Raw genomic sequence first — 16342 nt, 5'->3', positions numbered from 1 at the left:
TTCCTTGTCAGTTCATATGCAATGCAAATTTCCGGGAATGTCTCTATGTCCAGGGATCCTGACAACGTTCGTTGTGCACTGCTTAGTTGGTTAACTTAGATTATCCCTATATTCATTTGCTACTTTATAAGAAATATTATTGCATTGTAGAAATTGTATGGCAGATTGACTATCGGAGGAGATAGTGATCGGCTGTGCTGCGACGTGTGAGTCTCCGATGCACAACGCAGCCTCTTTTATAGCTATTAACTGAGCTTGAAAGACGCTCCAGTAGTATTTTTGCCGTAAGCTTCAATTCATGTGTAGGACTTCTGAGTGGACGCCACTCCCAACCCTATAGTATAGTCTGGAGCTATCAGTGAAGATAGCCTCAATGTCTTTCCAGTAAACTTAGATTGAAGCCCTAAACGTCGTCCCATTCAATTTTCTGGAATTCATATGGACAGTGTTTTTGAAAACAGAATTCAGGAAAAGTGTGATCTAGCTGTTCGGGAGCGCCGTGAAATTTCAAATGCGTATATCTGAATTATTTCCTTGGTAAATATGCCTCAAATATGTTTACGTTGCAAATATCTATGGGGAGAAGGTCCAGTAGTAGAGGTCCTTGCAAGTGTAGCTGCGAGGCAGCAAGTCGTGCATGCTTTATGCCAGTATGGCAGTATTGATGGGAGTTTGCTCTTCACGTACGGCATACCGAAAAAAAATTCCACTATTTGAGTAATCAATTCCAAATTAGTTAATTTTTCCTACAGGGTAGTTGAGTAACGCAACTGCAATGTGGATTATTTCCCTAAAATCTCTCCCATACCTACAAAGGACGAATTTTTGCCAACTTTTTGATGTTTTCTATGCAGGTATTTACATACATATATACGAGTATGTGTATATGTCTAGAGTACGCAAATTAATTTTGAGGATAATAGGAGGCATGGAAAAGAATACCAGCTACATACAAGTCCATATATACATGTATACATGTATATGTATATATTTATGTGCGTATGTATGTGAATAGTTGGAAAAGGGATTTGTGTTCGTGCGGTGTGCCACCTACCAGCAAAATGGCACAATGAAGGCTGAAGTAATAATTTTGGTACAAAAAATATGCAAATATGATAATGACAACAGGCTGTGTGACACTGAATAGCAATGCCGTCCAAATGGTTATAAAGACAATACGGCAATTCAATTTGTTTGTCGGAAATGTGAAGTGATTATGCGGATTATATCGAACAGCACAAGTTTTTACAAACATATTTCCAAGACACGTACGCTTAAGGGGAGAGAAAGAGGTGAAAATATTTCAAATTGATTTTTAGTTCAAGCCCAAGTATGTGATGAGTGCTTTCAATTGCATACCGAAGTTCGGCAAAAGGTTGCGAGTTTCTGTGAAGCCAGCGAGTATTTAAATAGTTTTGTTGGGCAAATGTGTGACAGTTTTTATGCAGCGCTGTAATGGTTAAAAAATTTCACCAACACATACGAGTATACACACACTACTGTCCGTTTGTAGTCTCCTCGCAGTGAAGCACCGAATCAGTAAAAAAATACTCGTTTACAACTGACACAACAAATTACGAACTTAAAAAACAAAAAATTAAATTTTAGCAGAAAAAATTTAAAATTTAAGAATACGTTTTTATTTATATATTTTTTTTTAATTTTTATAGAAAATACCGGAATTTTCAGTTCTTAGACCAACAAAATACTTTTATAAAAATCAAAGTATGGGAAAATGTTCTTCTTAAACCGACACTTACTTGTCTCGCCACTCTAAGAAAAAATACTTTCACAAAAAAATTAAAATTTTGGATTGATGAATTTCCAGACTGAAATCTAACTAGTACGAAAAAGACCAGATTTGTACCCATTGCAAAACGATTTATTCATGCCTGTTTTATTTGAATTCAGCGTTTTATTTAACTTTTTTTTGGATATGTGTGAACCATTAAAATGAGTATATACTAAATTATACAGGGTTTTCCAATAGTAGGTGTTATTTTGGAATGGATTGCGCTATCGAGAAATGAAATTTCAACAAGACGGCGCTACGTGCCACTGAAGCAACATTGATCTTTTACGGGAAAAGTTTCCGGACCGTGTTTTCTCTCGAAGAGGTGATCACAATTGGCCACCGAGATCTTGTGACTTTTTTCTTTGGGGCCACGTGAAAGAGAAGGTCTACGCCAATATCCCAGGGTCGGTTCAAGACCTCAAAGATGGAATTCGTGAGGCTATCGAGGACATAGGGCAGCCACTTTGCCATTCGATTATGGAAAATTTCATGAAAAGGATATTGTCCTGTAAGCGTGGTCGTGGTGGTCATTTGCCTGGTGTTATTTTCCACTATAAACGGCATACTTTATTAAAAAATAGCATTTTTCTTTGAATATCAAAATAACACTTCTTACTGGAAAACCCTTTATTTATTTTTCCTTTCTATCTTTTTTCTTTCTATCAATACTTGGAAAGAGCAAAACTAACACAATTAAATCTAAAGCTGCCCGATAAAACTGTGTAAAATTGTAAATTTATTTAATAAAAGGGGTTTTATTGCGTATTCAGGAATTGACTTAATGTTTATAAATTCTTTAATTTCCATTTTTAATCCCAAATTATTGGTTTTGGTCCATAATTGGTCAAGTATTTTTTGTTTATTTTGAACTAGTGTGAGACTGGGTTGTTTATGATCGCAAACTGAAAAGCAACATCTCGTAGAATATCGCCATTTTTTGCACGTCTCTGCTGTTTGTATGAAAAAACAAAAATATTTGCCTGACTAGTTGCGTCTGCGATTTATCACATAGTTGAGAAGTAGTTCTCTTCTTCTCTTCTTAATTGGCGCGATAACCGCTTACGCGATTTTGGCCGAGTTTAACAAAGCGCGCCAGTCGTTTCTTTCTCGTGCTAACCGGCGCCAATTGGACACACCAAGTGAAGCCAAGTCCTTCTCCACCTGATCTTTCCAACGCAGAGGAGATCTTCCTCTTCCTCTGCTACCACCAGCTGGTACCGCATCGAATACTTTCAAAGCCGGAGCGTTTGTATCCATTCGCACGACATGACCCAGCCAACGAAGCCGTTGGATCTTTATTCGCTGCGCTATGTCTATGTCGTCGTAAAGCTCATACAGCTCATCGTTCCATCCTCTGCGATATTCGCCGTTGCCAACGTGCAAAGGCCCAAAAATCTTACGCAGAATCTTTCTCTCGAACACTCCAAGTGTCGCTTCATCGGATGTTGTCATCGTCCAAGCTTCTGCGCCATACGTTAGGACGGGCATGATGAGAGTCTTGTAGAGTGTTAGTTTTGTTCGTCAAGAGGGACTTTACTGCTCCATTGCCTACTTAGTCCAAAGTAACACTTGTTGGCAAGAGTTATTCTACGTTGGATTTCAAGGCTGACATTGTTATCGGTGTTAATGCTGGTTCCTAAATACACGAAGTCTTTTACAACCTCAAAATTATAACTGTCAACAGAGACGTGGGTTCCGATACGCGAGTGCGCCGACTGTTTGTTTGAAGACAGGGGATACTTCGTTTTGTCCTCGTTCACCACCAAATCCATTCGCTTTGCCTCTTTATCCAGTTTGGAGAAGGCAGAACAAACAGCGCGGTTGTTAAGGCCGATGATATCGATATCATCGGCATACGCCAACAATTGTACGCTCTTATAAAAAATTGTGCCTGCGCGATTAAGTTCTGCGGCTCGTACGATGCTCTCCAACATCAGGTTAAAGAAGTCACACGACAGCGCGTCACCTTGTCTGAAACCTCGTTTGGTATCAAACGGCTTGGAGAGGTCCTTCCCAATTCTGACGGTGCTGCTGGTTTTGAGCAACGTCATCTTAGATAGCCGTATTAGTTTTGCGGGGATACCAAATTCAGACATCGCGGCATACAGGTACTGTCGAATGCAGCTTTGAAGTCGACCCTCTGTGTGTCGATTCTTCTTTCATGGGTCTTTTCCAAGATTTGGCGTATTGAGAATATTTGGTCGATGGTAGACTTTCCAGGTCTGAAGCCACACTGATAAGGTCCAATCAGTTGTTTGACGGTGGGCTTCAGCCTTTCACGCAATACGCTCGCTAGAACCTTATAGGCGATATTTAGAAGACTTCCTCGCCGCCATGTTTGAATAGCTCAGCCGGCAGTCCGTCGGCGCCCGCGGCTTTGTTGTTCTTTAGCCGTGATATTGCTATTCTAACCTCGTCATGGTCGGGTAACGGAACGACCATTCCGTCGTCAACGATTGGGGTATCGGGATCTTCACATTCTCTATGACATGCGCAGCTGTCACTGTTTAACAGGTTCGAGAAGTGTTCCCTCCATAATTTAAGATTGCTCTGTATGTCAGTCACCAGATCGCCGTCTTTGTTCTTACAGGACAACGCTCCGGTCTTAAAACCTTCTGTAAGCCGCCGAACTTTCTGGTAAAATTTTCGGGTGTTGTTCCTATTGGCCAGCATCTCAAGCTCCTCGCACTCACGTATTTCGGCCTCTCGTTTCTTCTGTCGGATACTACGTCTCTCTTCGTTTTTCAGCTCTCTGTAGCGGTCTAACATGGCTCGCGTTGCGCCCGATCGCAGCGTGGCTCTATAGGCGGCATCCTTTCTTCCTGCGGCAGCATGACATTCCTCGTCGAACCAATTGTTTTTTCGGGCTCGCCGGAATCCGATTTCTTCTTCGGCGGCGGTACGTAGAGAACGAGAAATGTTGCTCCATTGCTCGCGCATGCCGGTTTGTTGGGCAGTGCTCTCCGAGAGCAGGAGTGAGAGTCGAGTGGCGAATCTTCTGGCTGTCCGTTGTGATTGCAGCTTTTCGATGTCGAACATTCTTTGCGTAGGTAGATGTACGTTTTTTGCTGCACAGAGGCGGGTGCGCAGTTTGGCTGCAACAAGGTAATGATCCGAGTCGATGTTGGGTCCTCGGATCGTGCGTACATCTAATACACTAGAAGCGTGTCTTCCATCTATCACAACATGATCGATCTGGTTTTGCGGTTTTCGATCAGGAGACAGCCAGGTAGCTTGGTGTATCTTTTTATGCTGGAATCTGGTGCTGCAGACTACCATGTTTCGGGCCCCGGCGAAGTCGATCAGCCTCTGTCCGTTACCGGATGTTTCGTTGTGTAGGCTGAATTTTCCGACTGTGGGACCAAAAATTCCCTCCTTGCCCACCCTTTCGTTGAAGTCGCCAAGCACGATTTTTATGTCGTGGCGGGGGCAGCACTAATAGGAACGTTCCAAGCGCTTATTGAAGGAATCTTTGGTTGCATCGTCCTTCTCTTCCGTCGGGGCATGGGCACAAATTAGCGAGATGTTAAAAAATCGCGCTTTGATGCGGATTATTGCGAGACGCTCGTCCACCGGAGTGAACGGCAGTACTTGGCGACGAAGTCTCTCTCCCACAACAAATCCGACACCGAATTTGCGCTCCTTTACATGGCAGCTGTAGTAGACGTCGCAAGGTCCTATGGTTTTCTTACCTTGCCCCGTCCATCGCATCTCTTGCATGGCCGTGATGTCAGCCTTTACTCTCACGAGGACATCAACCAGCCGGGCAGAGGCACCTTCCACATTAAGGGACCGGACATTCCAGGTGCATGCCCTCAAATCATATTCCTTATTTCGTTTGCAAGGGTCGTCATCAGTAAAGGCAGTTGTCATCCGAGGCTTTGCAATTCTTTTCATTGGGGGGGATTTTTAAGTGGCGGGTCCCAAACCCAGCGCACAACCAGCTATCCTGGAATGCTTCGCCTTCTCACGTTAGCTCACTCCCGAACGGGTGTTCGGAAGCTACCCAGAGGATACGTGGGCTAATCCCGGCCGTTGAACCATATGCAGAAGAATCGTCCTGGCCACTCCCAAGTGAATGGCGATCAGTAACTTTCCCTCCTGAGAAGTAGTTCACAACTTCCAAAATTGACTACAGGGCAGCTATATATATATATACACGTATGTGCATATGTATTTAGGGATGTATGTATGTACATATATATTCGCGCATATGGAGCACAGCAAACCCAATTCGAGGATGCTCCAACTGCAGATTGACAAAAGGACTATTAACGTGCATATGGGGATCGATATATACATACATACATGCATACATACATATGCACACACATATAAACTAAATATGATCAATGTTGTTGTTGTGCGCACGTCGCCACAGCGCATCCGTATTCACACTTCCGTCTCCGGTTGCTACGTGCTAATGCCACATCTGCTATTTCCAGATAAGATTCCGTTTCCCCGGTCGCAACAGCTGCACATCGAAGCCTTAACACCAACTGATTTCCTCTGCCAAGCTGAAAATGTGAAATCTTCGAAATCTTCATCTATTTTTATTTCTCTCAATTGAGTTACTCGCCCCGTATTCGATAAAAGTGTATATAGGTGAAAAAAGCTAAAAATCCACCCATGTAGCACCTCATTGAGTGTGTGAGAGTGCTTGTGTGTGCACATGTACGTGTCGTACGTGCCTGGCAACTGTTAATTTAGTTTATTGCTTTACATTCAATTGTCATTAGAGTGACAAGCTGGTGCTACTACACCTGTTTATATTTTTTCTCAAAATTATTTTCTTTATCACTTGGACCTTCACTGACTTTCTTTTGCATTATTGATATACACACACACATACATATTTATGTACATTTTTTCCTCTTCTCCTATTTACTTTTAGTGCCCCGCACAGAAATCGTAGGTGGGCCAGATCGTTTAGTCAAAGCTGGCAGCACTGTGGTGCTGCGCTGCATCGTTCGTGGCGCCCTCGAACCGCCCACCTTTATTATGTGGTTCCACAGTACGGAGCAAATAAACGGCGACTCGCGTCGGTATCGCACACAAGTCGATCGGAATTTACCCGAGATCGAAGGAGATGCTCACAGTACGGTAAGTGAAGCAAATTCAATTCAATTCTATTTAAGCAATTTTCTTCCAATCAAGTTTTGGACAGGTACAGAAAATACTTTCAAATATGTATATTAGAGCGCCGCACCAAAAAAATTGAGTTTTTACCAGCAGAATTCTAAAATCTATTATATTTTAAGGCCACCGATAAAATATGAGCTGGACCGATTTGAAAATATCTCGAAAAATTTTACTTTTTTAAATGAAATTAATTTTTAAAAATTTGTTTATTTATATCTACGCAGGTGATAGAAAAGTTTTTTTTATAAAAGGTCTGCATATGAATGTTATTAACGCATTCAACAAAACAGGTATTTGGTATTTACGAAGAAAAATTTTAGTCATATTCAGGTTACTTTTTCAAAATGTATGAAAAAATACCTATCCATGATGTCTCAGAAGTCTAAATCGATCGGAAGATTTCCTCAAGCCTACTCAAGAACGTCAAAGTAACACATCGTGCGATTGGGGAACGCTTGGACTTTACTTCCACTAACATACTTAAATTCCAGATTGGATGAATATCTGAACATGAAAAATATTTTCTCGCGTGGATTCCCCTACGGCGCGGTGAAATCGTTTGGCTTACAGTTGTAAAAAATTCAAGCTGCGTTGTTGTAGTCAATAGGCTTGAAGCTATACCGTAACTTACGATTAAGTTTTAGAAAAAAATTCTATTCAGAAATCTTTTCTCTTCATAGAAAGTAAGGCTTTAAGGAAATACTTCAAGCTTTTATTTTAACATAACTAAAAAAAGCTTGCTCTTGGTAAAGAATGGAATTTTTCCTAAAAAAATAGGACAATTTTAAAATATAAAGAATTTTATAAAAATTTTATTAAATTTTAATTTACCCTCCTTTGGGCCACCGGGTCTGGCCAAAGTGACTTTCTCGACTTTTGAGGTGAGTTTATATATATATATATTATATATAATTGGCGCGTACACCCTGTGTGGGTGTTTGGCCGAGCTCCTCCTCCTATTTGTGGTGTGCGTATTGATGTTGTTCCACAAATGGAGGGACCTACAGTTTCAAACCGACTCCGAACGGCAGATATTTTTATGAGGAGCTTTTTCATGGCAGAAATACACTCGGAGGTTTGCCATTGCCTGCCGAGAGGCAGCCGCTATTAGAAAAATGTTTTTCTTAATTTTGGTGTTTTCACCGAGATTCGAACCAACGTTCTCTCTGTGAATTCCGAATGGTAGTCGCGCACCAACCCATTCGGCTACGGCGGAGGTGAGTTTAACATATTAATAATATAGCTAACGACATGAGCTTCCAGGTAGCTTCCAAGATTATCTCTTTTCTAAATTTATCTCTTTTCCCTGTTTCTAAAACAAAAAAAAATCTCTTTCCTCAAACCCAAAAACTATCCTTTCCATTCTTACTACCGCACAATAGTCAGCGTATTATTTGCATTGTGTCTGCTAAAAACAAGCAAAATTAGTAGGATTGCATCATCGGCGCCAGAAAGAAGAAGCGGACTATCGCGGTAATAACGCAGAAACACGAAATTTAGCGAAGTCCTCAACTATCTGTGCGATCCAGTATGAAGGCGTTTTTCCTAATCAACGTCAGGTGGACATTCCCACTACTTAGCACTGGTAGCGCCAGGCAAGAAATCAAATAGATTAATGAAACCAACGCAGGGCAAATCTTGTCGAGGCCCTATGCTCCCGAGAGGAGTCAACAGGGAAAAAAACTGACAAAAAATGTTTAGGCAACTACTCAATATTAGAATCATGACACTGTTTTTCATTAAAAGTTAGAGCTTCATTTCAATAGAAATCAAAAAAAAAATCAGAAACGTCGAATATAGAAAAAGCAGTTGAATTTTTACCAAAACATTTACAAAACTCAAATATTTTAAATAATTAAAAGTTAAAAAAAAAATGTATACATATTTTTTTTAATTTCTTATGGGAAAGTATGGAAATATTTGTTCTTAGACCGACAAAATACTTTCATGAAAAATCAAAGATGTAAATCCCAATTCCTCGACAACCACTCAATATTTCTATCATGACATTTCTCTTGTCCTAAACATTTAGATACAATTTTAAAGGAAAAATGCCAAGCTGTCATTTGGACATAACTAAAAAAACTAAAAAAATTTAATTTTATAAAAAAATTTTACCACAAAAAGATTTAAAAAATTTACAAATAACAAATTTTTTTTGTATTTTTTATGGGAAAGTACGTGAAATGTTTGTTATTGGACTGATTATTACTTGTCTTGTAATTCTCAGAAAAAATCCTTTCACAAATAAATTAAAATCTCTTTTATCTCGATACCTCGGCAACCACTCAGTATTTCTCTCATGAGTTTTTTCTCTTTATTGAATGATAGATACATTTTAAAGGAAAAATCCAAAGCTTTCATTTGAATATAACAAATTTCAAAATTACCTAAATTTTACAAAGAAATAATTAAACCAACTTTTTTTAATTTCCCAACGGCAACTATGGAAAATGTTTTCTCTGAGACCGATCAATACTTCACTTACTCTTCACAGAAAATAGGACTTTTGAAAACGTAAAAATTTTAAATCTTTGTCTGAAGCTTTCATACCTATAAAAATTACGAATGATTAAATTAGAATAAATTCAATTTTTAACAAAAATGAAATTAAAACATTTAAACGTTGAAAAAATTTAAATATAACTAACAAACAATCAAAAATGTTTAACTTAGAAAAAGGAAAAAAAATTCCAAAATATAAAATATCGAACATTAAAAATAATAGTATTTTTATAAAGAAAATTATAGTAATTTTAAATATTAAAGTTTTTTCTTAATTTTTTTTATAAGTTTTTATGGAAAAGTAGGCAAAATGTTTTTTCTTATACTCACAATTATTTGACCTTCAATTCAATGAATGCCGCCAACTACTTAGTATTTTTCCCCCTTCACTTGCACATTTTATTATGAGGTATAGTAAAATATCTTCACAAAATTTTCCGAAAATTGAATCGATGGAGTTCTTAGACAGTAGTTCCTTAACTAAGAAATATTTCTGTATAAGGCTTCGAAAGAAAATTTATTTTTGTTGTGTGCTTTGTGTATAAATTTTAAATTGTTTCCATGAGAATGCAATGTTTCGAACTTTTTTCCAAAAACAAATTTTAAAATAATTGTTAAAAATTTTTAATATTTTTTTAAATCCTTCTTCTCAATAATTTGAAGAGATTTTCCTACATTTTTTTTTCTTAATTACAACACCTTTTCAAAGTCGTCCAGGATTACATGAAATGTGCTAAATAAAAGCTAAGCAGTGATTTTATTTTGACTGCCCACTGGAAGTACCCATACAAAGTCGGCGTTGCGACAATTGCAATAACAATTATCAGCATTTCTGAAACTTTTATTTCGCACGTCTACTTGCCGTTTACTTGTTCAATGGCAGTGGCATCAACAACATTGCTCACGTTCAACAATGGCCTGCCTTGTCGCATACGGGTATAACCAAGACCGTCTGGCCGCCTGGCGGCATCGTCTGCTCCGCAACTGCAATATTTAATAAACAAATAAATAACTTATAACTTCTTATGCGTGTTTGCCTTTGTATTTTGCTTAAGTTTATTGCATTTTCTGTACCCGCAGTAATTTTTTTATATTTCCTAATTGGCTGCCAAAGCTAACGTTGTGAGTTGTGTTCATGTTTCACAGCACCAACATTTTGTTAACAATAAATTCAGATTAGCACAAATACTCTTAAGGCGCGGCAACAGACAAGGAAGAGATGGCTACGCATTTTCACCAGGCCGAAGTGCAAACAAAATAGAAGAAATTGGCTATAAATTTAAATAAATAAATGATGAGCAATATATTTATTGCTGCTCCTTGTTGATCAAAAGATTTGCAATTTTTTTTATTTTTGGTAATCCAATGATTGCCCGCCTTGCACTCAATCGGTACGCATGGCGTACGGATCATTTTTGTTTCGAGGCTGGACCAAGCAAGGCAGGAGTTTTTTAAGCATTGAGATATAGAACAGTCCCACTACAGAAGAAATTTATCAGTTGAATAAAATGTTAGAGACTTACAAATTCGAATCTATTAAAGGCGGTGTCAGTAGATCAGCTGAGTTGTTTTTTTTTCTTTCGCCGTGTCCTTGTGGTTGTCAGCAAAGAATGAAACAACGCGAGTTCATTCTGGGTTTTCTACTTTGCTAATACTTTCCCGTGGCAATCAAGCGTACAAAACGTTGTTGCGTTGAATGCGCCTTGAGACATACCGTCGCCCATGATTTATTCTTTCTTTATAACTGTCTTGCTTTACACTGTTGGGTATAACTTCATTTGTAGTATAACAAAAGTGAATTTAAATTATCCATAATTCACCTTCCGTCGTTTAAAAAGTTCGTGAGAAGTCATAGAGATGGCACTACTGTCGCATATCGAAGTTATATTTGGTTAGTAGCATCCCTTGGAAGAACACACACTAAGTTTCAGTCAGATCGGTCTATTTCTTTGTACTTGGTATTCGAGGAAGTCGAGGGATTTTCAAAAAAGTTATTTTCCATCACGAAATCGCACAAGCTCACGCTTTAGTAGTTGTGGTGGCAAAATTAATAGAAATAATGTTCCAACTCGTTTCACATCCCTCCGATTCTCGAGATTTAGCTCCCTCAGATCCCTCGGACTACTACTTGTTGCCCAATTTGAAGAAATGGCTGGAGCGAAAAAGATTTTATTCAAACAAGGAGGTGTTTGCAGAAACTAGTGCCTATTTTTCAGTCTTGGACAAATTTGGATGGGATCAACAAACTAGAACTGAGTTAGACGAAGTGTGTAAGCCTAAAAGGAGACTATGTTGAGAAATAAAATAAAGGCAATTAAGTAATTTTCATTTTTCGATAAACTTTTCCAACCACCCTCTTATAAGTAATTTCGTACCAACGATTTTATCGGCTCAAGAGTTTTGGTAACTATTTGGATTTTCCATAAATCTTATTTGAAAAAAATCATAGATAATTCAAAATATCACGTTTTTATATGTATAATCTTATTTCATATTAATTTCTTATCCTCCATTTTTCTTCCACACGCAACAACTACAACAACAACACAAACGATTTGGCCTATATCATGGATTGGTGGCACACATCCACCGGCTTTGACCCTGGATGCTGTATTTGGCACGTTGGCCACGTCGCTTTTCAATTCTGCCTCGCCATTGCTGACGCCGGCACTGACACTGACACTTTGCTTCGTTGGTATTCAACTGACAAATGCAGACCGGCTCATTAATCATTGAATCAGCGAAAAAACGAGATAATGGCAATTACACATGTAGCCCGTCAAATAGCCCCAGTGTGACTGTGATGCTCAACGTTATAAATGGTAAGTACGAAGGAGACTAATAGTGGAATAAGAAGAAGCAGAAAACTTAGTTTGCAAGAGCAAAAACGTTAAACAAACAAATTTAAATGTAAATAGCAAATATTTCACGTCGAAAAACCAGTAAAATCTCTTACAAGCGTTTTGGCAGTGTTGTTTATTTTTTTATTTGATTTTTTTTTTTTGGCTTGTGCGCGTGTTTTCATGCTTTTTATCGGACGCATTTCGGAATGTTGGTGTTTTCTTGCAGCCACTGGGGAGTGCAGATTTAGCATTGGCTTTTAGGGAAACAAGTGTATGCAGATTTTTTAGCTCCAGCACGTCTACTTTCTGCAACCACTTGGATTTTCGCTAGATTGACTGCCTCCTCTTTGCTCTAAAATTGTAATTCACAGCACCAACTCAAGCATTCATGGAGACCGCGTTCAACTCTTTAGTCTGAGCAGTCTTTGCCTGTGTTTATTGTTGTTTATCTGGTGGGGCATTCCGTGCTTGTTCTACGGACTGAAATCGAACACTGAGTGTATTGTAGTCTGATTTTCGAGTATTTTTCTGAATACTTTTTAAGTATTTGGTCATGCTTTTGATTAAATTTTTGCAGTAAAACAAAAATATTGAGTTTTGAAGCTTTTGAATTCGAATTTTGCAGCTTTTTATTTTAAATATATAAAAATGCAAGAAAAAACTGAATACAAAATTTAGGACTACAGTTTTTTCAACAACTTTCTTCCTTAGATGCCAAACGAGGCCAGCCCTGTGGCCAGACCAGGAAGCCCAACGCAGGGTTAAAAAACATGTATTCAGTTATCATTCATTTACGGTAGGGACAGGCAGCAGAGGTGCCCAGCAGCGACTGCGCTGTCGGTAATGGGCACAAAGGGCGTTGCTTATGTTCAGTCGCTCGTATGAGCAATACAAAATTGAGAGAAGATTTTAATATTTCACTACTTTAATTTGTTTTTATTTTATTTTATAACAAACAAAAATCGAGGGCTCTATTTTAAGTCCGGTTGGTATCTTCTTCCTCTGGAAAATGCCTTCGAAAAATCTATATAAAGGCGAACTATTTGGGATCTTTTTGGCTTGGACTTACTCGGCCTTTTGACGACAACTAACAGAATTCACTAAAAGCAGGTTTGGTATCCTACCTGTACCTTTTATATTTACTTCGAGGTAGGTGGGTAGGTGAAATGGTTGAAGTACCACTCTGACTCTCCCCAAGCAGGACTTCCTCGGTCTTACGTCTATTTCCTGAGAAATAATTTGTGTAATTCCGCTTTAACAACAGTCAAGGCGATACGGATAACCGGGTAGGAGATCTCTAAGAGCAATTCTGTCGGATCCTTCCTGTCGAGCTCATCAGCCACCGTAGCCTAATGGCTTCGGGCGTAACTACTGCGGCAGGCAATGACAAACATCCGAGTGCATTTCTACCATAAAAAAGCTCCTCATAAAAATATCTGCCGTTCGAAGTCAGCTCAAAGCTATATGTCTCTTTATTTAAGGAACAGCATCAAGATGCGCGCCAGAAATAGGAGGAGGAGCTCGTTCGAACACCCAAAAAGATGTAAGCGTCAGTTATATATTTAGATAAGCTCTTCAGCAATTTTGTCTCTGTCTATGTTTCTGTGTCCTGGAACCCAAATCAGAGAAATGTTACTTAAACACCCAAGAGATTTCATTTTCTCTTTATAGGAGTTGACTAGTTTGGATCTGCATCATAGCGTTGTGAGAGCCTTGATTGCGGCTTGACTATCGGAAAAAGTGTTAATATCTCCCTCGTTCCTACGTTCCTTAAGAATTTTGCATGCCTGCAGGAAGCCTTCTCTTTACTCTCTTCATCTCTGTGAATTTTTCTCTACTGTGCTTATCCTTTACCCATACAATTTTGTGACACTCATATCTCTACTACCGTTTGAAGTTGAAACTAAAAAAAACTTTGTAAATGAAATGACAAGACTGTATGGCTTATCGTACATTTTCCATTAATAAACGAATTGAATCGCCTAGTATCAGGTCGTCTAGCCCACGACGAGTGCGCTGGAAACCTCATCCCTGTGTTCCTTTATACTTTAAAATCTTTATGGCATTAATCAACAGTTTAATATTGAATCCTTTTGATTTCGCCTTGCATTCGACTTCCTGCTAACAAGTTTACTCAGCTGTACAATCACTTTAATTGAATCCTTCGTCAATTCAGATGAACAGAGCATCCGCTTGTGTATATTTGCGTTTGCTTGTGATATCCTTTTATGTTTTGCCTCGTTATTTTTATTATTCCTACGCTTTTTTTATACGCTACTACGTCGTCATATTGTTAATTCTGTGATAATATTCGCGCAATTTATTTCCACACTTTCTCCCTGCAACCTCCTGCCCCTGCGCGCTTGTCGTTTGCAGTGGAGTGCTTTTGCCTGAAGTTAAAAAGAAAATTCCACATCACAGTAATGGCAATTTGGCGCGTATTATACGAACGCGATGAAGGATATGACAACATGTCCTGAGGTTATGTTGCCACCAATACCTTCCACACCACTGAAGCGTCTACACATACATCCACATAAATAGTTATTTGCGCTCCTAAGAAACACTAAAGTTCTAGCTGCTAGACGGCTACGAATGGCTGTTGTTGCCATCACGTCGGTGTTGTTGTTCTGCTGTGCTGTTGTGCAAAGAATGCACAAACATTTGCGCTTAAATTACGAACTTGTTTGCATGAAGCACATTAATGATTAATTCTTTGCATTCATTACAGCATAGCGGACGTTAGCTAAGGCGCTGGTAATGGCAGTGGCTTTGGGCAATTTTACTTTGATAAGCAAACACACACACGCCTACGTGCATACCTATTTACTATTTTTACTCACTATGTAAAGACTTTAATAAAAGTAGTGTGCACCAGGGATCACCATCAAAATCTGTACTCGTACGAAACTATTGACAAGCGTCTGCGCTGTGGGTCGACGAGCTCCAATGCTTCAGGCTGAAAACTGTAACGATCTCGGAAAATATTTACGCTAGATGAAAGCAAGCAAACATAAAAGCCAGATTAAGCCCATTATACGGAGTAAGGGCCAAGTGGGGGGCAAATGGTGAGAGGGATTAAATGTACTATATGTGCTTACGTATACATGCATATCTATATAGACACATACATACATAAATTAGAATAACTATGCATTTGTATGTATGCGTATGTCGCAGAAGCGTTGACGCGATATGAGTAGCTGTGTTTGTATGTTCGAGTCTTATATTTGCTCGAACACTTCCGCCTCTCAATTTTCTTTCAGATAAATGCAAAGTTGTGATTGTTCAGCTTAAGTAGAGTGTTTTGGGGAGTATTTATAGGTGTTTATAGAGAATAGAAGGGGAGAGGAGAGGAAGAGAAGCCTCTAAGCGGTGGTTGTATGAGTAATTATGCCTTTCCTGAAATACATAAATGTATTATACTATAACGCAAAATTTACTTTTTTCTCTGGGTATTGAACCAAACTAATTTTTTGTAAGAGATTAAGTCAGAAGTAAAAAAAAAATTTTTCGATTTTCGAAGCTACCAACCATTTCTTCAAATTAGGGAACCAATAGTACTCCGAGGAATCTGAGGAAGTCAAGTCTGCAGTAGGGGGAAGAACTATATTTCTATTAACTTTGCGAGCACGACTGTGAGCTGGCAGTTGAATCACCACTCGAAATTCTTTCCGTCCATTTCTTGCAAATCTTTCAACTTTCTCGTTTCAAATGAAAGCCAAACACAAATAAATTTACCGCTCTGGCTGACACTTGGTGACTGTTCTTCCAAGAGGTGCTACCAAAAAAACTAAACCTCGATGCGCGCGAGTAGTGCCACCTCTCTGACTTTGCACGAACTTTTCAAACGACCCTCGTATTTTTACTTCCTTCATCGGTTTTAGTGTGTTTACTAATCAATATTTTTCTTTTTGATGTATCTCTTTCCCATCGACTTTTATATACTGCAGCCAGATCCCAGCCATTCAACGGAAATTCTGTTCGCACCTCTGAAAAGGGGTCGTTTTTGGTGTCTTGTGTGCTTGAAAACGTCCTTAGTGCCTGCTTTTTTTTT

General features: G+C 38.9%; 1 protein-coding gene across 1 annotated transcript in view; it reads left to right on the top strand.

The window, feature by feature from the left end:
- LOC129235742 (zwei Ig domain protein zig-8) overlaps positions 1-16342 on the top strand; it is a 200601-nt gene that overhangs the window by 170895 nt on the left and 13364 nt on the right. Inside the window, exons 5-6 of the mRNA XM_054869754.1 lie at positions 6690-6898; positions 12159-12264. Coding sequence (XP_054725729.1) covers positions 6690-6898; positions 12159-12264 — 315 coding nt within the window. The remainder of the gene's footprint in view (positions 1-6689; positions 6899-12158; positions 12265-16342) is intronic.

Source organism: Anastrepha obliqua, chromosome 1 (assembly GCF_027943255.1).
Source record: "Anastrepha obliqua isolate idAnaObli1 chromosome 1, idAnaObli1_1.0, whole genome shotgun sequence".
Classification (NCBI taxonomy): Eukaryota; Metazoa; Arthropoda; class Insecta; order Diptera; family Tephritidae; genus Anastrepha; species Anastrepha obliqua.
Note: the sequence above shows the minus strand (reverse complement) of the source record. Positions and strands in the feature narration are given on the sequence as shown.